This window comes from Capricornis sumatraensis, chromosome 2 (assembly GCF_032405125.1).
Source record: "Capricornis sumatraensis isolate serow.1 chromosome 2, serow.2, whole genome shotgun sequence".
In the NCBI taxonomy this organism is placed as follows: domain Eukaryota; kingdom Metazoa; phylum Chordata; class Mammalia; order Artiodactyla; family Bovidae; genus Capricornis; species Capricornis sumatraensis.
Window position 1 is genome coordinate 64,275,574 of NC_091070.1, and position 27,304 is coordinate 64,302,877.

The 27,304-nt window shown below is 41.0% G+C and overlaps 1 protein-coding gene across 1 annotated transcript in view; it reads left to right on the plus strand.

The window, feature by feature from the left end:
• The first annotated feature begins 21,784 nt into the window (after positions 1-21,784).
• The window catches only part of UBR1 (ubiquitin protein ligase E3 component n-recognin 1), a 154,691-nt gene continuing 149,171 nt past the window's right edge, over positions 21,785-27,304 (plus strand). The window contains exon 1 of the mRNA XM_068963839.1: positions 21,785-21,865. Within this exon, the coding sequence (XP_068819940.1) occupies positions 21,785-21,865 (81 nt within the window). The remainder of the gene's footprint in view (positions 21,866-27,304) is intronic.

Here is a 27,304-nt window from a genome sequence, read left to right on the forward strand (position 1 = left end):
CCACCAAGTGGGTGACCTACAAACTGGATAACAATAATACCAGAGAAGTTCTCCCACTGTTATGAAGGTTCTGAAACCAATGTCAGGCTTCCCAGCCTGGGATCCAACAAAGGGACTAGGAATCCCCAGGGAATTTGACCTTGAAGGCCAGTGGGATTTGATTACAAGACTTCCACGGGACTGGGGGAAAGACAGAATCCAATCTTGGAGGGCACAAACAAAACCTTATACCCACTAAAACTCAGGAAAGGAGCAGCGACTCCACAGGAGACTGAACCAAAACTACCTGCTAGTGTTAGAGGGTCTCCTGTGGAGGTGTTGATCAGCAGGGGTTCACCGCAGGGAGAAGGGCACTGGCAGCAGCATTCTGGGAAGGCTCCCCCTTGGCATAAACCCTCTTGGAGGTCGCCATTAACTCAACCATGGTGACCATGGGGGCTGGGTCACCTCAGGCCAAAAAAACTACCAGGGAAGGAGAGCAGCGCAACCTCTGGATTAAATAAATCCAGAGATAATTGGATTAAAGCTTTACTAAGCCAGGCCCTGCCAACCAGAGCAGTTCAGTTCAGTTCAGTAACTCAGTCGTGTCCGACTCTTTGTGACCCCATGAATCGCAGCATGCCAGGCCTCACTGCCCATCGCCAACTCCCAGAGTTCACTCAGATTCACGTCCATCGAGTCAGTGATGCCATCCAGCCATCTCATCCTCTGTCACTCCCTTCTTCTCCTGCCCCCAATCTCTCTAAATATCAAAGTTTTTCAATGAGTCAACTCTTCGCATGAGGTGGCCAAAGTACTGGAGTTTCAGCTTTAGCATCATTCCTTCCAAAGAAATCCCACGGTTGATCTCCTTCAGAATGGACTGGTTGGATCTCCTTGCAGTCCAAGGGACTCTCAAGAGTCTTCTCCAACATCACAGTTCAAAAGCATCAATTCTTTGGCGCTCAGCCTTCTTCACAGTGCAACTCTCAAATCCATACATGACTACTGGAAAAACCATAGCCTTGACTAGACAGACCTTTGTTGGCAAAGTAACGTCTCTGCTTTTTAATATGCTACCTAGATTGGTCATAACTTTTCTTCCAAGGAGTAAGCGTCTTTTAATTTCATGGCTGCAGTCACCATCTGCAGCGATTTTGGAGCCCAGATAAATAAAGTCTGACACTGTTTCCACTGTTTCCCTATCTATTTCCCATGAAGTAATGTGACCAGATGCCATGATCTTCGTTTTCTGAATGTTGAGCTTTAAGCCAACTTTTTCACTCTCCACTTTCACTTTTATCAAGAGGCTTTTTAGTTCCTCTTCACTTTCTGCCATAAGGGTGGTGTCATCTGCATATCTGAGCTTATTGATATTTCTCCCGGCAATCTTGATTCCAGCTTGCGTTTCTTCCAGTCCAGTGTTTCTCATGATGTACTCTGCATAGAAGTTAAATAAGCAGGGTGACAACATACAGCCTTGACGTACTCCTTTTCCTATTTGGAACCAGTTTGTTGTTCCATGTCCAGTTCTAACTGTTGCTTCGTGACCTGCATACAGATTTCTCAAGAGGCAGGTCAGGTGATCTGGTATTCCCACCTCTTTCAGAATTTTCCACAGTTTATTGTGAACCACACAGTCAAACGCTTTGGCATAGTCAATAAAGCAGAAATAAATGTTTTTCTGGAACTCTCTTGCTTTTTCGACGATCCAGCAGATGTTGGCAACTTGATCTCTGGTTCCTCTGCCTTTTCTAAAACCAGCTTGAACATCAGGAAGTTCACGGTTCACATATTGCTGAAGCCTGGCTTGGAAAATCTTGAGCATTACTTTACTAGCATGTGAGATGAGTGCAATTGTGCAGTAGTTTGAGCACTCTTTGGCATTGCCTTTCTTTGGGATCAGAATGAAAACTGACCTTTTCCAGTCCTGTGGCCACTGCTGAGTTTTCCAAATTTGCTGGCATATTGAGTGCAGCACTTTCACAGCATCACCTTCCAGGACTTGAAACAGCTCAACTGGAATTCCATCACCTCCACTAGCTTTGTTTGTAGTGATGCTTTCTAAGGCCCACTTGACTTCACATTCCAGGATGTCTGGCTCTAGATGAGTGACCACACCATCATGATTATCCAGGTCATGAAGATCTTTTTTATACAGTTCTTCTGTGTATTCTTGCCATCTCTTCTTAATATCTTCTGCTTCTGTTAGGTCCATACCATTTCTGTCCTTTATCAAGGCCATCTTTGCATAAAATGTTCCCTTGGTATCTCTAATTTTCTTGAAGAGATCTGTAGTCTTTCCCATTCTGTTGTTTTCCTCTATTTTTTTTTTGCATTGATTGCTGAAGAAGGCTTTCTTATCTTTTTGCTATTCTCTGAAACTCTGCATTCAGATGCTTATATCTTTCCTTTTCTCCTTTGCTTTTCACTTCTCTTCTTTTCACAGCTATTTGTAAGGCCTCCCCAGACAGCCATTTTGCTTTTTTGCATTTCTTTTCCATGAGGATGGTCTTGATCCCTGTCTCCTGTACAATGTCATGAACCTCATTCCATAGTTCATCAGGCACTCTATCTATCAGATCTAGGCCCTTAAATCTATTTCTCACTTCCACTGTATAATCATAAGGGATTTGATTTAGGTCATACCTGAATGGTCTAGCGGTTTTCCCTACTTTTTTCAATTTAAGTCTGAATTTGGTAATAAGGAGTTCATGATTTGAGCCACAGTCAGCTCCTGGTCTTGTTTTTGTTGACTGTATAGATAGAGCTTCTCCATCTTTGGCTGCAAAGAATATAATCAATCTGATTTCAGTGTTGACCATCTGGTGATGTCCATGTGTAGAGTCTTCTCTTGTGTTGTTGGAAGAGGGTGTTTGCTATGACCAGTGCATTCTCTTGGCAGAACTCTTTGCCCTGCTTCATTCCACATTCCAAGGCCAAATTTGCCTGTTACTCTAGGTGTTTCTTGACTTCCTACTTTTGCATTCCAGTCCCCTAATAATGAAAAGGACATCTTTTTTGGGTGTTAGTTCTAAAAGGTCTTGTATGTCTCCATAGAACTGTTCAACTTCAGCTTCTTCAGCATTACTGGTTGGGGCATAGACTTGGATTACCGTGATATTGAATGGTTTGCCTTGGAGACGAACAGAGATCATTCTATCGTTTTTGAGATTGCATCCAAGTACTGCATTTCGGACTCTTTTGTTGACCATGATGGCTACTCCATTTCTTCTGAGGGATTCCTGCCCACAGTAGTAGATATAATGGTCATCTGAGTTAAATTCACCCATTCCAGTCCATTTTAGTTCACTGATTCCTAGAATGTCGACGTTCACTCTTGCCATCTCTTGTTTGACCACTTCCAATTTGCCTTGATCCATGGACCTGACATTCCAGGTTCCTATGCAATATTGCTCTTTACAGCATCGGACCTTGCTTCTAGCACCAGTCACAGGTCCACTGGAGAAGGGAATGGCAAACCACTTCAGTATTCTTGCTTTGAGAACCCCATGAACAGCATGAACAGTATGAAAAGGCAAAATGATAGGATACTGAAAGAGGAACTCCCCAGATCAGTAGGTGCCCAATATGCTACTGGAGATGAGTGGAGAAATAACTCCACCAAAGCAAGACCCAGTTTTTTTCACCACCAGTCCCTCCCATCAGGAAGCTTACAAACCTCTTAGCCTCCTCCATCAGAGGACAGACAGAAGAAGCAAAAAGAAACACAGTCCTACAGCAACTAAAATGGAAGCCATAGTACAGAAAGTTAATCAGCATGAAAAAGCAGAAAGTTAGGTCCCAGGGACAAGATAAAACCCCAGAAGAACAACTAAATGAGGTGGAAATATGCAACGTTCCAGAAAAAGAATTCAGAATAAGGATAGTGAAGATGATTCAGGGTCTTGGAAAAAGAATGGAGGCAAAGATTGAGAAGATGCAAGAAATGTTTACCGAAGACCTAGAAGAAGTAAAGAACAAACAAACAGAGATGAATAATACACTAGAAGGAATCAACAGCAGAATAACTGAGGCAGAAAAAAGAATAAATTACCTGGAGGACAGAATGGTGGAAATCACTGCTGCAGAGCAGAAAATAGAAAAAAGAATGAAAAAAATGAAGACAGCCTAAGAGACCTCTGGGACAACATTAAACACACAAACATTCACATTATAGGGGCCCCAGAAGGAGAAGAGAGAGAGGACCTGAGAAAATGTCTGAAGAGATAATAGCTGAAAACTTCCCTAACATGGGGAAGGAAATAGTTGACCAAGTCCAGGAAGCACAGAGAGTCCCAGGCAGGACAAACCCAAGGAGGGACACACTGAGAAACATAGAAATCAAACTGATAAAAAATTAAAGACAGAGATAAAATATTAAAAGCAATAAGGGAAAAATGACAAAAAACATACAAGGAAACTCCCATCAGGCTACCAGCTGATTTCTCAACAGAAACTCTACAAGCAAGAAGAGAATGGCATGATATATTTAAAGTGATGAAAGGGAAGAAACTACAAGCAAGAATACTCTACCCAGCAAGATTCTCCTTCATATTTGATGGAGAAATCAAAAGCTTTCCAGACAAGCAAAAGTTAAGAGAACCCAGCACTACCAAACCAGCTTTACAACAAATGCTAAAGGAACTTCTCTACACAAGAAACGAGAACGAAAAGACCAAACTACAGAAAATAAACCCAAAACAATTAAGAAAACAGTAATAAAATTGTTACCAGGGAGCTTTCCTGGTAGCTCAGATGGTACAAAATCTGCCTGCAATGGGGACCCAGGTTCAATCACTGGCTGGGGAAGACAATCTGGAGAAGGGAATGGCAACCCACTCCAGTATGCTTGCCTAGAGAATTTCCATGGACAGACTATGTGGTCACAAACAGTTGGATACGACTGAGTGACTAACACTTTCAATAGGATTATACATATTGACATTATCTTAAATGTAAATAGATTAAATGCACCCATCAAAAGACATAGACTGACTTAGACTGAACATGTGCACATATGCACTGCCACTTACCACATCACTCTGCTTGACCCCCCCAAATTGTATGTGATTATTTTATATTGTTAGGTTAATCATGTTCCCATTATGCTTGCAATTGTAATTATCTTTTATTTTTTGTCTATTGATTGTGAAAACTCATAAACATATTTTACTATTGTGATTATGTAACTATTACTCACTTAATACCATTGTATCATGATTGGTCAACAGAAAAATAAGAGAATTCTATTATCACCAAAACTACCATTTAATAGAAAAACCTGCAATCATTTTTTAAAATCCAGATGCATATAAAAATTATCTTGGAATTTTTTGAAAAATACTAATGCCCAGGTATTGCTTCTTTTTTTTTTTTCCAGAGCTCCAGATATGTTTCTAATGAACAGCCATGTTTAAAAACAACTGGACTATATGAGAATCTTTTACTTTTATCTAGTTTGTTTCACTTTTTCTATTTCATATTCAGTGCTCCCATTTCACTTAGTTTATGTGTTCCAATTTCTCCATTTCTTTTTCTTTTTGATGTTCTTTCTCAAGCCTTTATCAATCATAGTAGAAAAGCTTTTGTATACACATATATAATATGTATAGTATATATATTTTAGAAAACTTAAGAATTTTTGCCTAACTCAAAAATTTATGACATTTTTATTTTACTTGACTCAGTATGAACAGAATGCTAGATTTCTAACTTTAAAAAAATTGATATGCAACAAACAACAGAGGTTTACTGTATAACATTGGGAACTATAGTCAATATCTTGTAATAACCTATAATGGAAAATAATTTCAAATATATGTGTATATGTAACTGAATCACACACACAAAAAAGAATTCTACTTTTCAAAATTTAGTAATGTTTATCTTTTTACCAGTTTTTCTAAATGTCCTAGGGACATCTAAAAACAACATATAAGATACAAAATTTTAAATATATTTGTGTTGAATATGATTAATATAAGTAGAAATCTATTATATTTAAATTATTAATGATATCACTCAAGATGCTCCTATTCTTATTTTTTCTGCACTTGATAAAATAGTCTCAGAGAAATGTTAATGAGTCTCACTATGATTATATATTTTTTTCTTTTCCCTTACATTTCTTCTGATTTTTGCCTTATGTAGCTTTGCTTCTTTGTTGTTAGGTGTCTAACTGCTTAGGATGTCTATCTTCTCTGTGAAGTGTACCTTTTATCATTAAAAGTCTTCATCTTTGCTTCATTCTTTAAAAATTAATTAATTTTAACAAGTGAAGTTAATTTTAAGAAGAAACAGGAATTTATTTATTTAATGATGATAAATGATTCTCCAGAGACATACTGATTTGACCAGCTAATCGCTACAAATTAGTATAAAAGTTGATTCTCAGTTCCTGATAGCCAAAGGAGAAAGCTAGATTTCTTGTAATCTCATAAATTAGCAAGCACCAATTCACCATGAAAACAAAATTTCCTAGAACTAAAGTCAAGGGAAAATTTATCACTTGGGTATTTGACAATACAATATACATTGTCAACAATACTCATGTTGAACTATGTGACTCATAAACATGAGTTGTAAAAATTATCATCAGATCACTATTTCTTAAACTAACCTTATTTTAAAATATGAAATTGTATTAAGTCATTGTTCTTTGAAGTCATCTTATTACTCAGTGAGATCCATTTGCTTGACACACAGTAAGCCAAACACTGAGACTCTGAGGTTTATGACTAAGAAAGAGTTTGTTCACAAGGCAGCCAAGTGAGGAAATGGGAGAACAAGTCTCAGATCTGCCTCACAAAGGCGGGGGTGGAAGGAGGGGTGATATTATGGGATTAGCAGGGTGGTCTTAAGCATGAGGAAAGGTGGTTGGAGGTAGGAGGAAAGGTGAGGTAATATGCATTCTGTGCAGCTGCATCTGGGTTACATGTTTCTGCATATTGAAAATGGAACTGCTTTGCATGAGTGGAAGGTGGAGTTTTCCAGCCCTCTGATATCAAGAGGCTATTTATCGGACACTTGCCCACCCTGAGTTTTAAAGGCCAATGGACCTAACCAGTCCAGGGCTAGCTTGCACTGGGCAAGAGCTAACTCCAAATTCCTGTAAAACAACTGGGCTGTGTGAAGCTAGGAGAGTGTGCAATTAACAAGAAAGAAAGTGACTTTAATCAATGAAGGCCATTTACAAGCAGAGCAGTTTCAACAAACTCTTACCCCATCCACTGTTCCATAAGACAAGCTCAACAATTTTTATTAGTTATCCACTTCTGTTAACTCTATTGAAACTGTGCATCTCTGACTGGGACTCTAAACCCAGACTGGGACTTGAACCCATGGTCTTTTAATTAAAATCACTCACCTCGTGTCTGGACTTACTGAGACTCAGGTTCTTTGATTCTCAGTGCAGAAGGACTTTAGCAAGAGGTAAAGTGATTGCAAGTAGATTTATTAATATAGGAAGTTTGTAAGAGATTCAAGTGGGCAGGCAAGGGGCTCTATCCAGTGAAAGTGAAAGTGAACTCGCTCAGCCCTGTCCAACTCTTTGCAACCACATGGACTGTAGCCTACCAGGCTCCTCTGCCCATGGGATTTCCCAGGCAAGCGCTACAGTTTTATAACCAAAGGAAAGTAGGGTAGGGGGAAAGACTGCCTTCTTCCTCATTCTTCAGATAGACATCAGGTTTACATCACTAGCTCCTCCTTCATATTGAGCATGAGAGTGTCTGACCCTATGAGGTCAAACTAGGACTATCATCATGCAGATTCAAATCAGTAAAAGGGTTGTAACATTTTTTTCTTTCACCTAATGACCTGAGATCTCTCTCATGCTTTTATTTATGGATTTACAGTTAGTCAAGCCTGCTTCACTCCACAATGTTCCAATACCTTTCTTGAGCTATCATTAACTTACAGTGGTCTCCCAAAGTTCCCTTGGTTTTCCTCTCTACCTATAGACCCCTAATGGGACTTCTATAACTACCTGTATAACTACATTATTCTATTCCTGTCACTGGGGGCATGGTTTCAATTTCCATAGAGAGTTAAAGTAGTATAATCAAGAGGTTTGTGTTTATAAAGATTTTTTTATAAAAATGTGATAAAATACATGTTAACTTCTCAGTCATGTCCAACTCTTTGTGACCCCATGGACTATAGCCCACCAGGCTCCTCTGTCCACGGAATTTCCCAGGCAAGAATACTGGAGTGGGGAGCCATTCTCTTTTCTATAGGATCTTCCCCACCCTGGGATTGAACCCAGGACACCTGAACACATTATATATCTGCTGACTGAAAAACTCAAACAACCTAAGAGCAGTAAGTTTCAGTTTTATTCACAGACATTACTGAGAACCATAGCCCAGGAGACAGCTTCTCAGACAGCTCTAAGAAACTTCTGTGAAGAAGCAAGGAAGTAGTCAGTATATATGTGAATGTTTTGCTGTAAAAAGCATGTAGTCAGACATAAAAAGATCACTGCTAATCTCAAAGAACAGATATTTCAAGGGAGTGATTTTAGTGCTTTTCTACATGTGGGAAGATGCAAGAATCTGGGGTCATTGAAAGCTTTCCTTAGATATGCATATTAACTATCTAGGTGTCCTTGTATCCAAAGCACAGAATGCTTCCTAATTTTCCTCCATTTTAAATTCCCTTCAGGGTTGGAAACTGCAGTGGATTGCAACTTAATCCTTGTCAAACTGGAATGGTTGGTAACATTCCTTGTGTTACACACCTTAACAATATTTAAGGGCTTTCCAGGGTAGTGCTAAAGAATATGCCTGCCAATGCAGGAGACACAAGTGACATGGGTTCGATCCCTGGGTTGGGAAGATCCCCTGGAAGAAGATCCCCTGAAGTGGCACCCCACTCCAGTATTTCTGTCTAGAAAATTCCATGGGCAGAGGAGCCTGGCAGGCTACAGACTATGGGGACACAAAGAGTAGGACATGACTGACTGACTGAGCTCACACCTGAACAATGTTTAAGTGTACAATTCAGTGGCATTGAATACATTCACTTTGTTGTGCAACCATCACCTCCTTCGTTCTTCAGAACTCTTCAGCATTTCAACCTGAAAATGTGTAGCCATTAAACATTAATTCCTCCTTCTTCCCTCCCTACCCCTGAGCCACTAATAGCCACTATCCTACTTTATGTCTTTATGAGTTTGTTAAGAGCTTATCTTCTCTATCTCCACTAATTTTCTTTCATCCCCCTTTTCCTTTCACACATCTGCTCACTTGACCTTCTTGTCTGCTCATTTTGCCTTGTGCCTGGAAGGTCACTAGACTCTTCTGTAATCCAACTCCATTTGCTTTCAACGCAGGTCACAAGTCCTTGCTTTCTTCATGCCTCATCTCCACTTCTTTCACTCAATTCTTCCTTTCTTCTTTTTTCTCCCCCCTAAAGAAACATTATTGTGTTCTCATCTTTTTCATCCTCTATCTTCAGTTGTAGCCTTACTGAAACAATAAAGCAGTTTCAGAAAATTCTCAGTAAAGATAACACATTCATTTAAATCCTCTGCAGCCTTTTTTGGGTCTCCCTGGTTTTTTATCTACATGATTCACCCCACCTACCCAGGTCTTTTAAGTCACTGTCCTTTCTTTTATTACTTTATTCCATAGTTATTTTCCACTATTGCCTTTCCTTTGTCACAATCTCTTCTCAAGGAGTACCTGTTGGTTTCAGGCTGAAGTCACACTTTTCAGGCAATAGTCTTGTAGCTAAGAAACTCAGAGAAATCTGTGTTGAAGTCAGCTCTGTCACTTTTTATTGACTAGGCAAATCTAATAACCTCTTTGACCCATTGTTATCTCTAAAATGAGAACTATAGCAAAATTTGCTTCTCAAAACTGTTTTAAAGAGTACTTGAGTCAATACATTTGGGGTTAATGGATTTCTCATGGAATCATAGCCTAAGCCTTTTCAATCATCAGCAGCTCAGGTTTGTCATTTCCCACATCTCTCAAAAGCTTAAGATCCTCTGTATCTGTCCTCTACCATTCTGCTCCTGAGTGCCTAAGCTGCCTTCTGTTCTGAGATCATTAGCTCCCATTTTTAGAGCTTCATATATAAAGGCCATAAATTATATCCCTGTAAGACATTAATAGCTCACATATAATTCAATTACAATTCCTCTGGCCCAAGATAATACTACCAAATTCATATGCATTCTTAGGGAAGGAATTTACTGCATCAAAATACACTATTAAAAAAAAAAAAACAACCTTAAGGTAGATATCTTGGAAGCCTCTTGGATCAATGGAGCATACAGAGCAAGAGCTAAAAAGGAAATGATACAAGAGTTGTACTACCTCTCTGTTACCTGCTGCTGTGGCTGCTAAGTTGCTTCAGTCGTGTCCGACTCTGTGAGACCCCATAGACAGCAGCCCACTAGGCTCCTCTGTCCCTGGGATTTTCCAGGCAAGAACAATGGAGTGGGTTGCCATTTCCTTCTCCAATGCATGAAAGTGAAGAGTGAAAGTGAAGTCGCTCAGTCGTGTCTGACTCTTAGCGACCCCATGGACTATAGCCTACGAGGCTCCTCCGTCCATGGGATTTCCCAGGCAAGAGTAAGGAGTGGGGTGCCATTGCCTTCTCTGTCTCTGTTACCTGCTAGTTTTTAAACAGATACATCAGTTCAGTTCAGTTCAGTTCAGTCGCTCAGTCGTGTCTGACTCTTTGCGACACCATGAATCCTAGCACGCCAGGCCTCCCTGTCCATCACCAACTCCTCCCTGTCCATCACCAACTCCTGGAGTTCACCCAAACTCACGTCCATCAAGTCAGTGATGCCATCCAGCCGTCTCATCCTCTGTTGTCCCCTTCTCCTCCTGCCCCCAATCCCTCCCAGCATCAGAGTCTTTTCCAATGAGTCAACTCTTTGCATGAGATGGCCAAAGCATTGGAGTTTCAGCTTTAGCATCATTCCTTCCAAAGAACACCCAGGACTGATCTCCTTTAGAATGGACTGGTTGGATCTCCTTGCAGTCCAAGGGACTCTCAAGAGTCTTCTCCAACACCACAATTCAAAAGCATCAATTTTTTGGCGCTCAGCCTTCTTCACAGTCCAGCTCTCACATCCATACATGACCACTGGAAAAACCATAGCCTTGACTAGACAGACCTTTGTTGGCAAAGTAATGTCTCTGCTTTTGAATATGCTATCTAGGTTGGTCATAACTTTTCTTCCAAGGAGTAAGCGTCTTTTAATTTCATGGCTGCAATCACCATCTGCAGTGATTTTGGAGCCCAGAAAAATAAAGTCTGACACTGTTTCCACTGTTTACCCATCTATTTCCCATGAAGTGATGGGATCAGATGCCATGATCTTCGTTTTCTGAATGTTGAGCTTTAAGCCAACTTTTTCACTTTCCTCTTTCACTTTCATCAAGAGGCTTTTTAGTTCCTCTTCACTTTCTGCCATAAGGGTGGTGTCATCTGCATATCTGAGGTTATTGATATTTCTCCCGGCAATCCTGATTCCAGCTTGTGTTTCTTCCAGCCCATCGTTACTCATGATGTACTCTGCATAGAAGTTAAATAAGCAGGGTGACAATATACAGCCTTGACATACTCCTTTTCCTATTTGGAACCAGTCGGTTGTTCCATGTCCAGTTCTAACTGTTGCTTCCTGACCTGCATACAGATTTCTCAAGAGGCAGGTCAGGTGCTCTGGTATTCCCATCTCTTTCAGAATTTTCCACAGTTTATTGTGATCCACACAGTCAAAGGCTTTGGCATAGTCAAGAAAGCAGAAATAGATGTTTTTCTGGAACTCTCTTGCTTTTTCCATGATCCAGTGGATGTTGGCAACTTGATCTCTGGTTCCTCTGCCTTTTCTAAAACCAGCTTAAACATCAGGAAGTTCACGGTTCACGTATTGCTGAAGCCTGGCCTGGAGAATTTTTGGCATTACTTTACTAGCGTGTGAGATGAGTGACATTGTGAGGTAGTTTGAGCATTCTTTGGCATTGCCTTTCTTTAGGATTGGAATGAAAACTGACCTTTTCCAGTCCTGTGGCCACTGCTGAGTTTTCCAAATTTGCTGGCATATTGAGTGCAACACTTTCACAGCATCACCTTCCAGGATTTGAAACAGCTCAACTGGAATTCCATCACCTCCACTAGCTTTGTTCGTAGTGATGCTTTCTAAGGCCCACTTGACTTCACATTCTAGGATGTCTGGCTCTAGGTGAGTGATCTCACCATCATGATCATCTTGGTCATGAAGATCTTTTTTATACAGTTCTTCTGTGTATTCTTGCCACCTCTTCTTAATATCTTCTGTTAGGTCCATACCATTTCTGTCCTTTATCGAGCCCATCTTTGCATGAAATGTTCCCTTGGTATCTCTAATTTTCTTGAAGAGATCTGTAGTCTTTCCCATTCTGTTGTTTTCCTCTATTTCTTTGCATTGATCGCTGAAGAAGCCTTTCTTATCTCTCCTTGCTATTCTTTGGAACTCTGCATTCAGATGCTTAGTTTCTTAATTAATCCACAAATCAAACATTTGTAACAATATTATATATCTGTATGGCACTTCATAGTGCCAAAGTCATATATGTTTTCTTATTTAATTCATGCAACTACCTAAACAGGGAAATTTTTAAAGAAAATTGAGGCTCAGAGACTCCATTCAGTTCAGTCGCTCAGTCATGTCCGACTCTTTGCGACCCCATGAATCACAGCAAGCCAGGCCTCCCTGTCCATCACCACCTCCTGGAGTTCACCCAGACTCATGTCCATCAGGTCAGTGATGCCATCCAGCCATCTCATCCTCTGTTGTCCCCTTCTCCTGCCCCCAATCCCTCCCATCATCAGAGTCTTTTCCAATGAGTCAACTCTTCGCATGAGGTGGCCAAAGTACTGGAGTTTCAGCTTTAGCATCATTCCTTCCAAAGAAATCCCAGGGCTGATCTCCTTCAGAAGACTTGCCTAATTCTTTGTAGGTTGGAAGTGGTGAAAGTGAAAAGTGAAAGTGTTAGTCATTCAGTCGAGTCTGACTCGTGACCCTATGGACCATAGCCCACCAGGCTCCTCTGTCCATGGAATTATCCAGGCAAGAATACTGGAGTGGGTTGCCATTTCGTTCTCCAGGGGATTTCTCTGACCCAGGGACTGAACCCGGGTCTCCTGAATTGCAGGCAGATTCTTTCCCAACTGAGCCCCCAGGGAAGTGGTGAACTCAGGATTCAATCCCAAGCATTGGAGTTCCCACAGTCTCCATGTGTCACAGTTTCCCAAGGCCATAGGCTGAACTGAAGAAGGTAAGATTTGCTTTTGGGCATTTTCAGCTGTCTTTTATCAGTGCTTTCTCACCATTCCTGTGTTGGCAACCATGATGTGCCACCCAGTTCCCCCTTCAAGAACAAAGGACTTACTTCCCTCACTGCTAGCAGTGCTGCTGGCTGCAATGCCTCAGCAGGAAGAGAATAATTGCCTCTGCTGAAGAGGCCTGCCTTACTCAAGGCAACTCCTCTTCCCAGGGCTGCCCACATCTAATGACTGATCAATGTGAAGATATAAAGGCCTACTCACCCTGGTCCTGACTCTGAAGAATGAGTTCAGCTTCAGAAATCACCAGCGAGTTGGCTGAGGCCTGCATTCAGATTGCACTGCAGGTCAGCTTCTCCCTCAGACTAATCATGTCTCTTTCCCATTCTTTCTCCTTCCTACAGGTGTTGATCTCCCTAATAAACGTCTATACTAATCTCTGCTTCAGAGTCAGAGTCTTTTGAAACCCAACCTCTAACACCATGTACAATTCATAGAACCTGAATTTCAGGCATCTGTTAAACTGAGCCCTACCAAAAGGTAAACTGATAGGAAATCATCTTTCTCAAAGATAACTTGCATTTTAAGAAGGTCTCAGGCTGAAAACTCTAAGATTCCTAGAAAAGAAGCCTTTAATGATTAAATAAATATAGTAAGTGCTAGTTTCTAAGCTGGATTTGGAAATTATTGTGGACCACTGCATGTTTTATGAGTTGATTTTTTAATTGAAGGATAATTGCTTTACAGAATTTTTTCTGTCAAACCTCAACATGAATCAGCCATAGGTATACATATATCCCCTCCCTTTTGAACCTCCCTCCCACCCTTCTAGGTTGATACAGAGGCCCTGTTTGAGTTTCCTGAGACATACAGCAAATTCCCATTGGCTATCTATTTTACATATGGTAATATGTTTCCGTGTTACCCTCTCCATACATCTCACCCTCTCCTCTCCTCTCCCCACGTCTGTAAGTCTATTCTCTGTTTCTCCACTGCTGCCCTGCAAATAAATTCTTAAGTACCATTTTTCTAGATTCCACATATATGCATTAGTAAACGATATTTATCTTTCTCTTTCTGACTTACTTCACTCTGTATAATAAGCTTTAAGTTCATCAATCTCATCAGAACTGACTTAAATTCATTCCTTTTCATGGCTGAGTAATATCCCATTGTGTATATGTACCACAACTTCTTTATCCATTCATCTGTCAATGGATATGGGTTGATTTTTAAGACTATATTTTAAGAACAATTTATAAATCATAGTAATTTGCATCATGTAGTATTTTCATCTTTTCTGAGATTTTTCCATAAGTTTTGACCATCCACGATATGGCAGGCAGCCACTGTGTGCTAATGAATACAAAGCTGAGAGAGAATTCCTGTTCTCAAGAATCTCACAGTCTAGCAGGGTCAACTGGCATCTAAATAACTGTCACATGGTAAGTGCTACAGCAGAGCCATTTAAAGTGCAATGAAAACACAGAGGGAGAATTATGCCTGCTGGAGAATGAGTGAATCAGAAAACGTCTCAGATGGAGTCTTATATAAGCTGATCCCTAAAGAATTAACCAAAATCTCTTTATAGCAAGAATTGTAGTGAAGGAGGTGGGCACTCTAGGCCAAGGAACTAACCTCTGCAAAACCACAGAAAGCATGAGACTGGATAGTGTGTGGGAAACACACTGCAGATAGTTTAAGATGAGTGGCGCCAGGGAAGCAAGACTAGCAAAAGTCATTTCAAGCCAGTTTGAGAAGGGCTTTGAATGTCATGCTTAAGTGTTAGACTTTAGCCTACAGAGCAGTTGCCTAATACACTGAGGTAAGTCACATGATCAGATTTATATTTAAGAATATAAATTTGAGCAAAGAGGAAGTAAGGAGACCAACTAGGAAGGCTGCTCTTCCCTAATCTCACTGAGGAATAGCAAGGGTTTGTACTGGCAGGAAGAATTATGCAGGTGCTACTATCATTCTATATAAGAAAATGTCCCAGAGAATGAGGTCATTAAAACAGAATCACCCTGCATTGCTGGAGGATTCTTTACCTCTGAGCTAGAAGGGAACAGAAGAATGGGTAAAGAAGATGTGGTACATATATACAATAGAATATTACTCAGCCATTAAAAGAATGAAATAATGCAATTTGCAGCAACATGGATGGATCTGCTGCTGCTGCTGCTGCTAAGTCGCTTCAGTAGTGTCCGACTGTGCAACCCCATAGACGGCAGCCTGCCAGGCTCCCCCATCCCTGGGATTCTCCAGGCAAAAATACTGGAGTGGGTTGCCATTTCCTTCTCCAATGCAGGAAAGTGAAAAGTGAAAGTGAAGTCACTCAGTGGTGTCCGACTCTTCGAGACCCCATGGACTTCAGCCCACCAGGCTCCTCCATCCATGGGGTTTTCCAGGCAAGAGTACTGGAGTGGGGTGCCATCGCCTTCTCCAATGGATGGACCTAGAGAGTGTCATAATGAATGAAGTAAGTCATACAGAGAAGAAGAAATATCATATGCCATCCCTTGTAACTGGAATCTAAGAAAAAGAATGATACAAATGAAGTTACTCACAAAATAGACTCACAGACTCATAAAATGAACTTATGGGGAAAGGGACAGTTAGGGACTTTGGGAAGGTCACGTACACACTGCTATATTTTAAATGGATAACCAACTTATTGTATAGCACATGGAACTCTGCTCAATGTTGTGCCAGCCTGGATGGGAGGGGGGGTTTGGGAGAGAATGGATACGTGTGTATACATGGCTGAGTCCTTTTATTATTCACCTGAAACAACTACCACAGCATTGTTAATCGACTATACCCCAATATGAAATGTTTAAAGTTTAAAAAATGCATACATATATAATGGAATCACCTAAGGGTTCCTGATTGCTCCCTAAGATCACTTGGGAGAGGTTTTAAAAAATGAACACTCCAGTCTCACCCCTAATTAAATCAAAATCACTAGAATGAAGCCTGGCATTAGGAAGATCCTAATGTGTAACCAATTCTGACTCACTGGAAAAGACTCTGATGCTGGGCAAGATTGAAGGCAGGAGGACAAGGGGACAATAGAGGATGAGATGGTTGGATGGCATCACTGACTCAATGGACATGAGTTTGAGTACGCTCCAGGAGTCCATGGGGTTGCAAAGAGTAGGACAAGACTGAGTGACTGAACTGAACTGAATGTGTAACCAGGGTTGAAAACCTCTAGTACAACCGATAAATGAGAAGTCTAAGGAAAACCATTCTGAGCATGGCTGTCCCAACTAACTATGTCATCCTGGAGAATCCAGAAAGTATCCGTTGTTGCTAACACTTCAAACAGTAAAATGGGACCTGAAAAATGATTGTGTAGCTTATTTATTCACAACAGTTACTGTGAACTGGCATTAATTTAAAAAAGAAGTATGTCTCTATATAAGAATCAAATAAATTCATAATCCTATTCAGAACTAGGCCAAATCACACCTTTGTCTAGATCAGAAAAAGCAATGATAAATCTAAGTTTATATAACTTGTGATTTATTATGCCCTGTAAAATGTCTAATATAAATGCACTAGGATGTTAAATGTGTGCCAGATACCTAATGAAGACATTTCTAACATAGAAAGTGGTAAAAGAGACTTAAATTTCTTTGTTCTGCCCTCTTTCTGTCTTTCCTTCTTCTTGTCTCTTTCTTAAATAGGAGGTAGGAGACTGACGTGCTCAAAGGCACAATTTTTGAAGCCAGTCAGATCTAGGTTTTGGCTCTTTGTTTCCTTTTTTGGCTGTGCTGGATCTTCATTGCTTTGCGAGGGCTTTCTCTAGTTGTGGAGAGCAGGGCTACTCTTCATTGCAGTACGCGAGCTTCTCTTTGCAGTGGCTTCTCGTTGTGGAGCACAGGCTCTAGGTGTACAGGCTTCAGATGTGGCTCATGAGCTTAGCTGCTTCTCAGTGTGTGAAATCTTCCTGGACCAAGGATTGAACCTGTGTCCCCTGCATTGGCAGGCAGAGTCTTACCCACTGTACCACCAGGGAAGCCCCCAGACCTAGGTTTTGAATCTACATTTTGTTACTAATTTCAGGTTTGAACAAGTAACCTCCCTTGTTCAAGCTGTAATTTCTTTGACTGTATAATGGTGATAACAGGAACAACATCATAGGATTCTTTTGAGAGTTTGTATATAATTTTCAAATATTTATTTATGCATTTATTTGGCTGCATTGGGTCTTAGTTGTGGCATACAGGATCCTTAGTTGCGGTATGCAAACTTATTTGTGGTGTGTGGGATCTAGTTCCCTGACCAGGGACCGAACCCTGGCCCTTGGCATTGGGAGCACAAAGTCTTAGCCACTGGACCACCAAGGACGTCCTGAGAGTTAAACTTTAATGTGCATCAAAATCTTTAACATAGTAGTTGACATTTCTATGTATATGGCTTGGTTCCTGCACTTAAGGAACTAACAAATTAGAGCTGTAGAGCTACTAGTTCCTCCAAGAGGAGGCAAAGACTCCAACACAATGGGCTAGATCAGGAAAGACATTAGCAAGGGAGATTTGTGATCTGGATAGATTGGGTGTCTGTATCTACTATCTAGTTAGCTAGCTGGGTATTCAGTAATTTTTCTAACTTAAAAAAAAAGGTATATTTAAATTTTACACAAATAATAAATATTTATTGTAAGAAAAATAAGAAAATACACAAAGTAGAAAAATAAAATTTCCACAATTTTCAACTCAGGGTAACTGAGATTAATACTTTGGTGATTAGTATTCATTAAATATCTAGGTGCCTTTGTCTTACCAAGATAGAATCATACTGTTTTAGCAACTTGGTTTTTCCACACAACAATATGTTGGGCCAATATCATCCCAAGTCAATAAGAATGCCTCTCTGACAGTGGCTCTCAAATTGTGGACTCAAGATCTTTTTATACTCTTAAAATTTAGGTAACTCAAAATTTTTCTATTTATGTTGATCTGTTGACATCTACTGTATTAGAAACTAAAACTGAGTAAAATTTACAAATAACAATTTTTAAAATAAACTGCCAATCTATGTTAAAATAACATTTGTAAATGAAAAACAGGTTTTCCAAAACAAACAAAAAGTGTGGCCATGTTTTACATTTTTGCAAATCTTTTTAATAGAAGACAACTGGGTTCTCATATCTGTTTCTTCAACCTACTGTAATATGTTGTTTTAGTTCAAAGATATGAAGGCACTCTGGCCTCAAACAAATACATAGTTGGAAAAAGGAGTGTGTTTTCAAATAACTGTGGATATTACTCTTTGAAGCTACACCAGAACTGGTCCAACAGCAAAATCTTAAAGATTAATTGAATGTGGAATCTGAAATTTTTATACTCCATAACATTGAATTCTACTAGTCTCTTTAGCAATTTGAACAGATCTTTTACCCATGCTGGATTTCATAACATCCTGTATTTGTCATTTAGAAAATATTGGTTCATTGACTTATATGGATCTTCCAAATGTCAATACTTTTAATTATACAGTACTACACAATATTGTTTTAATATCCCACCAAATTCACTAAGACTTTGTCAAATTCACAGCAGCAGACACAAGTTCTCCACAAAACATTCACTTGAAAGCTAGAATTTTATTGCAGACAAAAAATATCTTCCTTGAAGAGAAAGGCTTATTTTTCATATCTGAGAAAATGCCTGCCAAATACCTAAGTCTGAATAACTGCAGATTATCTGTCAGCTGTTTTAAATAAATATAGTGTTCCATGATAAAGGTGGCTGGTTCAGCTAGCAACTCTATCACAGAAGTCCTTTTCTTCAAGTCAATCACAACACTTTGGATATAGCAGAAAAGCTTTAGGTATACTTCCCTGTTCATTATACAGAATATTAGAAGACTATCAGATTGAGATTTAATAAAATTAGTAATTTTTACTGTTGCATCAAGAACATTGTTAAGGGAAACAGGCTCCTCACCCTCCCCACCCCCATCCTTTCTAAGCAAGAGAAAGAAAGGTGATGAGGAAATAACTAGTGACTTCGGTGACTAGTTGCTGTTGGTGTCACTGCCTTTATTTTGTGCTGTGGCCAACAGTTTCACCCACTATTGCTTCTGCAACAGTAATTATAAACACAAACATGTTTTTCTAAAAAAAAGCACATAACTTCTTCACCATTACCACAAAAAGTTTTTACCTCACAAACTTTCCCAGTCTTAGGAACCCTCATGGGGTCTGTGGACCACACTTTAAGAACCAACATTCTATAGTACTTTTAAACACTGCAGTGTATTACATTGTATGTGTGACCATAGTTTAGCCAGTGTCCTTTATTGAGGGCATCCAAGTTATTTGTAATTTTTCTCCATTGCCAATAATGACTGGAGAAGGCACTGGCATCCCACTCCAATACTGTTGCCTGGAAAATCCCATGGATAGAGGAGACTGGTAGGCTGCAGCCCATGGGGCCTCGAAGAGTCAGACATGACTGAGAGACTTCACTTTCACTTTTTACTTTCATGCATTGGAGCAGGAAATGGCAATCCACTCCAGTGTTTTTGCCTGGAGAATCCCAGGGATGGGGGAGCCTGATGGGCTGCCATCTATGGGGTTGCAGAGTCAGACACGACTGAAACGACTTAGCAGCAGCAGCAACTTACTAGTTAGGTTTTTCCATATATTTATAAAAATTGATGAGTATTTATGTATGTTGTCCAATTTCAAAATTGGAAGCCTTCTTGGGATTGTATCCTTTGGTCTGAGTGTGTAGGAATTTCTACCCCCTTTTTTTTTCACTTTTAAAATTTGTTTATTTTTATGTGTAAATTTTTAATTTTGATGAAATTGCCTATCTTTTTTTGAAATTACCCACCCAGTCTTTTTGGAGAAGGAAATGGCATTCTTGCCTGGGAAACCCCATGGACAGAAGGCCCTAGTGGGCTATGGTCCATGGGGTTCCACAGAGTTAGACGTGACAGCGATTAAATCTGAGAGGGAAATGGCAACCCACTCCAGTATTCTTGCCTAGAGAATCCTGTGGACAGAGGAGCCTGGTGGGCTGCTGTCCATGGGGTCGCACAGAGTAGGACACGACTGAAGCCACTTAGCATGCATGCATGCACCCAGTCTTTTTATATTATTTGTCTCTATTTTCTGCCTTGTAGTATTTTCTATATTGTATATTTTCTGGCTTTTCTGTCATGCTTTAAAAAGCCTTCTCCATCCCAATACTATAAAATGTATTTACTTCTTACTTTCTTAAAACAGTTAACACCTCAATTCTTTACTTTTATATACTATTTGAGATAAAGATCTAATTTAATCTTTTCCCAAATAGTTAACTACTATTCATTCTTTCCAGAGCGTTAGGAGCTTTATTTTTTCCTTTTGTTAAAAAATACATTTTAAAATTACTTAATTTGTCAACAATTTAGTACACTACAGAAGACTCTCCTGTTTCTCAGAATCGTCCCTTTCAACACTGTTTCTTTCGCATTTAAAATATAGCTACTTAGAAAGCAATGGCAACCCACTCCAGTACTCTTGCCTGGAAAATCCCATGGACTGAGGAGCCTGGTAGGCTGCAGTCCATGGGGTCGCTACGGGTCAGAACACGACTGAGCGACTTCACTTTCACTTTTCACTTTCACGCATTGGAGAAGGAAGTGGCAGCCCATTCCAGTGTTCTTGCCTGGAGAATCCCGGGGACGGGGGAGCCTAGTGGGCTGCCGTCTATGGGGTCGCACAGAGTCGGACACGACTGAAGCGACTTAGCAGCAGCAGCAACAAAATGTAGTTAAGCGCCAAAACATGGTTTGCGGCAACTTGATTGCTTTCCCCTCCCATTTATCTTTACTGTATCACATAGAGCTACTCTGTTCTTTTCAAGAGCTACGGGATGTTCCATAATGCGGACATACCACGTTTATTTCATCTTTCCTCTACCGATGAATGACTACGTTTCCAAGTTTTATTTCTTCCATCTCTCCCAAGAACTGCTGGGATACAAGCTTTCTTGCGCGCATGTGGAAGTGCCCACAGGTTACATTCCTAAAGAGAGCTTAACCTTTTAGCTGTTTTTTTTTTTTTTTTTTCATTTTTGTGGGCTCTGGAGAACCAGTGCACGTACTTCGGGAAGCAAAACACACCCACAACAAACCGACTAGAAAGAGACCCATGGCGGGTTCTCACTTAGCTTCTAGTGTTTTGGTTTTTTTTTTTTTTTCCTTTCATAATGGACGTTGAATCTGCTTTTTACCTCGTAGGTGCAACAGTTCCCACCATCGAAACCAGCAGTACACTCATTCACTCAGCCAACAAGCCCAGTAACTAAGAAAACAGGGGAAGCCTCCAGCCGCACAAGCCGTGACGCCTGCTTCCGGGAAGCGGACCGGAAGTCGCTCTTTGATTCTGCGTCAAACCCAACTTCAGGGGCCGTCGTAAAAGTGTCGCCCCTTGTTTCTGAGACCGGCCACAGGTTTCCGCTCGCCTTTGGCTAGGGGTCTGGAACTGCGGGCGTCAGTTTCCCTCAAGATGGCGGACGAGGAGGCTGGGGACACAGAGAGGATGGAAGTCAGCACGGAGTTGCCGCAGACCCCTCAGCAACTGGCGTCTGTAAGTCCCTGAAGTCCTTTTGTAACCTCCCCCCACCCCCGCCCCAGTCCCTTCCTACCGCGCTCACGAGGATGTGGGGCTTCACCCGTTATGGTAGCTACGGGAATGGGGAGTCGTATGGATTGATCTGGATGGAAGGCACAGAATAAAAAGTTAGTCATCGCTCACCTTCCTGCCTGCCAGGTCTCTGGAATATAATGACTTTGTAATTTGTTAGCCTTGACAAGTTCAAGCATGTCTCTCCTGACGTGGAAAGAAATAGTAATGTTATTAGATGATCTGGTATGGGGGTTTTGGAGGACGAGCCATTTTCCGATAGACGCAGTGTTAACCCCTCCAGACGATAGGAGTCCAGGACGCTGCACCTAGTGTTGTATTGCATAGCTGCCTGGGTGGGGCCTGATAGTGGCAGGGAATGCTGCCACTGTCAACTCATGTCAAGATACTGTGGGTAGCATATCGTTGTAGTATCTTTAGAACCCAGGCCCAGTCCTCAGTGGAGAAACCCGTCTTCTGCCGTTGCTTTTTAAGGTGAAAAAGAGATGTTCAGACATCTCAGGTCAGAGCGATACCATTAATTAATATCGGCATCTACACTTTTCCCTTATATTTGGGGGTGGGGAGGATGAGAAGGCAGAGATAGTAAATTTGAGTCAATAGTCTGACTACCGGGAGAAAGCTGACTAAGGAGGATAAGAGGTAGGGGGCAACACTTGGGAATGTTCTGGATGTCCCCAGGCACCTAGTGGGGAAATAACATAGAAAATACTCAAATATTGGTCACCGCTTGATGTTGTTTTATTGATTGGCCTTTATTAGTGCATGTAGAAAAGTGGGATGTGCTCTTCTTTCTGATGTTTCTTTGGTTTGCAGTTTTAATAAAAGCACTTTTTAAAGTATTTTACCCCTGCAGAAACTTGAGTTTTGTTTTATGAGAGAACAGAGTGAGCTCCAGAAATGAGTCCACTTCAGGGACTGAAGAGACTGGCTGGAAGATAAAAATCAGGTGGGGAAGAAGTTGGAATAAGGGTTTGGCCATCAGCTAGGGCAGTGCTTGCAACCATCCTCTAACCTAAGTAGCAGTTCAACCTCATTTCACCCTATTAAAGGAGGAAGCATATGTTTGGGGTGATAAGAAGTAAGAAGATAGGGAAACTTTAGAAGCAGCTGAAACATCTGATCATAATGTAAACCTGTGCATTTTACATCTTCGAAGGAGTGGAGAACCTGTGCTGTGGTCAGAAGTGTTACTGTAGTTTTGTGTTGCTAAAGATGACAAGCGTTTATTTAAAGCTTTGAGATGTTAATTCCTTGCAGGTGATGCATTAAACCTCCTCAGTCTAGACTGGATTTACTTAGAACAGTAGATAATGGTACAGGAGTCCAGCTGGAATTACGTTGCAAACTCGTCAAGATACATTAGATTTCTTTGGGCAAGACTTTAAGTTTTGTAAGATAGTAGGTAGATGACTGGAAAAGGCAGTGGCACCCCACTCCAGTACTCTTGCCTGGAAAATCCCATGGATGGGGGAGCCTGGTGAGCTGCAGTTCATGGGGTCGCTAAGAGTCAGACACGACTGAGCGATTTCACTTTCACTTTTCACTTTCATGCATTGGAGAAGGAAATGGCAACCCACTCCAGTATTCTTGCCTAGAGAATCCCAGGGATGGGGGAGCCTGGTGGGCTGCCGTCTGTGGGGTCACACAGAGTCGGACAGGACTGAAGCAACTTAGCAGCAGCAGAGACACTAGTAAATGCTCAAATTTTAGTACAAGAGACAGTGAATGAAGACCTGTGACTGGTAAGCTTCTGGATTACTTTTTTGGCTTGGATCTATCTACCTATTTGAAGATGTCAGACATCTTCCTACTTTCCTGTTCTTTTTAAAAATTCCATCTTCAATTTTATCCTGACTGTGGAGTAAGATACAAGCTTTCCAGTTTACTTATTCTTTTTGATTAAGCAAAGCAGGCACAGAGATTCTTTAACATTTAAATAATTTGAATTTAAATCGCCTTTGGGAGGCAGGGGAAAACAAAATAGTAAATATGTGACAGTTACAAAGGTTTAAGAAATCGTACCAATTCCATTAGAGTCCTGTCCCTGTGTATTATTATGTCTATTTTTCTTATATCAAACTTCCTTCTTAGAAAGTTTTTTTTGTCATATTGCTATCAACAGGCATGAAGTTTCTCAAATTTCTGATGTCACATAACATGCAATTAGAATGTTCAGTTCAGTTCAATCGCTCAGTCATATCTGACTCTGCAACCCCATGGACTGTAGCCCCCCAGGCCTCCCTGTCCATCACCAACTCCCGGACTTTACCCAAACTCATGTCCATTGAGTCGGTGATGCCATCCAACCATCTCATCCTCTGTCGTCCCCTTCTCCTCCTGCCCTCAATCTTTCCCAGCATCAGGGTCTTTTCAAATGAGTCAGCTCTTCACATTAGGTGACCAAAGTATTGGAGTTTGAGCTTCAACATCAGTCCTTGCAGTGAACACCCAAGACTGATCTCCTTTAGGATAGGCTGGTTGGATCTCCTTGCAATGCAAGGGACTCTCAAGAGTCTTCTCCAACACCACAGTTCAAAAGCATCAATTCTTCAGCACTCAGCTTTCTTTACAGTCCAATTCTCATACCCATACATGACTACTGGAAAAACCATAGGCTTGATTAGATGGACGTTTGTGGGCAAAGTAATGTCTCTGTTTTTTAATATACTGTCTAGGTTGGTCATAACTTTCCTTCCAAGGAATAAAGCGTCTTTTAGTTTCATGGCTGCAGTCACCATCTGCAGTGATTTTGGAGCCCCCCCAAAATAAAGTCAGCTACTGTTTCTCCATCTATTTCCCATGAAGTGATGGGACCAGATGCTGTGATCTTACTTTTCTGAATGTTGAGCTTTAAGCCAACTTTTTCACTCTCCTTTTTCACTTTCATCAAGAGGGTCTTTATTTTCTGTTCACTCTCTGCCATAACGGTGGTGTCATCTGCATATCTGAGGCTATTGATATTTCTCCCAGCAATCTTGATTCCAGCTAGTGCTTCCTCCAGCCCAGTGTTTCTCATGATATACTCAGCATATAAGTTAAATAAGCAGGGTGACAACATACAGCCTTGACGTACTCTTTTCCCAATTTGGGACCAGTCTGCTGTTCCATGTCCAGTTCTAACTGCTGCTTCCTGGCCTGCATACAGATTTCTCAAGAGACAGGTTAGGTGATCTGGTATTCCCATCTCTTTCAGAATTTTCCACAGTTTATTGTGATTCACACAGACAAAGGCTTTGGCATAGTCAATAAAGCAGAAATAGATGTTTTTCTGGAACTCTCTTGCTTTTTCAACGATCCAGTGGATGTTGGCAATTTGATCTCTGGTTCCTCTGCCTTTTCTAAAACCAGCTTGAACATCTGGAAGTTCATGGTTCACGTATTGCTGAAGCCTGGCTTGGAGAATTTTGAGCATTACTTTGCTAGCATGTGAGATGAGTGCAATTGTGCAGTAGTTTGAGCATTCTTTGGCATTGCCTTTCTTTGGGATCGGAATGAAAACTGACCTTTTCCACTCCTGTGGCCACTGCTGAGTTTTCCAAATTTGCTGGCATATTGAGAGCAGCACTTTTCACAGCATCATCTTTTAGGATTTGAAATAGCTCACTGGAATTCCATCACCTCCACTAGCTTTGTTTGTAGTGATGCTTCCTGAGGCCCACTTGACTTCCCATTCCTGGATGTCTGGCTCTAGGTGAGTGAGCACTCCATCATGATTATCTGGATCGTGAAGGTCTTTTTTATACAGTTCTTCTGTGTATTCTTGCCACCTCTTCTAAATATCTTCTGCTTCTGTTAGGTCCATACCATTTCTGTCCTTTATTGAGCCTATCTTTGCATGAAATGTTCCCTTGGTATCTCTAGTTTTCTTGAAGAGATCTCTAGTCTTTCCCATTGTATTATTTTCCTTTATTTCTTTGCATTGATTGCTGAGGGAGGCTTTCTTATCTCTCCTTGCTATTCTTTGGAACTCTGCACTCAAATGGGTATATCTTTCCTTTTCTCCTTTGCTTTTCGCTTCTCTTCTTACCACAGCTATTTGTAAGGCCTCAATGTTAGAATATTAGAAATAATGGCTATGAATTATTGGATGTTTATTAGGTTAGCCATTGCTTAAGAATCATTAGGGGACTTGATTCTGTAGGTCTGGGCTGGGGTCTGAGAATTTTCATTTTCCCAAGCATGCCCTTTGAATGTAGTCCTGGTCTGTGGGCCACACTTAAAGTTAAGGCTTAGCCAGAAAAATTTGGAAATTCTCAGTGTAGAGTTGACAGTTGAGGTTGTGGGGATGGATAAGATCTCTGAGAAGGAGGGTGTGTGTGTGTGTGTGTGTGTGTATAGATACACAGAGAGAGACAGTTGAAGAGAGAGGGAGGAAGCGAGGGAGAAGAGGAGGGAGACAGGAATGATTAAATTTCAGGGATAGGCAGTGGAGAAGGACCTAGAAAGGAAGCAGCCAAGCAGGGAGGAGATGAGAGTAGTGCAGTGTCGTAGGCAGTAGTTTCTGAGAGAAGGTGCCTTACTGGGTCTAGGAAGTGAAGGCTGACAGCGGTTGGGAATGTGTAGTATGTGGAGTGGTCTGACAGAACATCTGCCTTCTGTCTTCATTAACTGAATTTTTTTTTATTAAGTCCATCTCAAAAGATGCCTCCTGATACAGTACTAAACTCTGTTCTTTTCCCTGTGTTCATCCTCTGTCCATGTGATTTCATTCAGTTCTGTGGCTTTAAATACCATCTGTATTCATTCAGGTCCCAAATTTATATCTCTGGGTCATCTCACTTCTGAGCAGCACAATCACAGATCCAGCTGCCTTCCTGATATATCCACTTGGATGTCTGAAAAGTGTTTCAAATGGAGGAGCAATTAGGAAGCAACTACAGTTACCAAGCCATAGCTGATGGTGGCTTGTGCTAGAGCAGTGTCACTGGAGATGAAGAGAAGTGGGTGGATTGGAGATTTTGGAAGTATGGTAGAAGTAGAAAGATTTGTTTATGGATTAGGCAAGACAGAGAAGGGAAGAAACATGACATCTGGATCCCCAGTTTTTGACTTAAGCATTCATGGCCATGCCTTTGTCATATACTGTGAGGAAAGACCAAGTTTGGGGAGGGCAACGAGGGGAGGCAGATTAAGTTTTGTTATCCCTGTCTCAGTAGGTGACACTTCCCTGATAGCTCATGAAGGCAGACCATTCTTTCCCCACTCCACCTCTCTAGTCCTAGCCACCATCTGTTGCCTGGGCAACTGCAGTGGTCTCTTAGCTTCTGTTTTTGCCCTCTTCCAGTCCATCCTCCACAGAGCAATCAGAGTAATCTTTTAAAGACTAAATCAGATCATGTCAATCTCCTGCCTAAATCCTTGGTTTCCTGTCTACTTGGA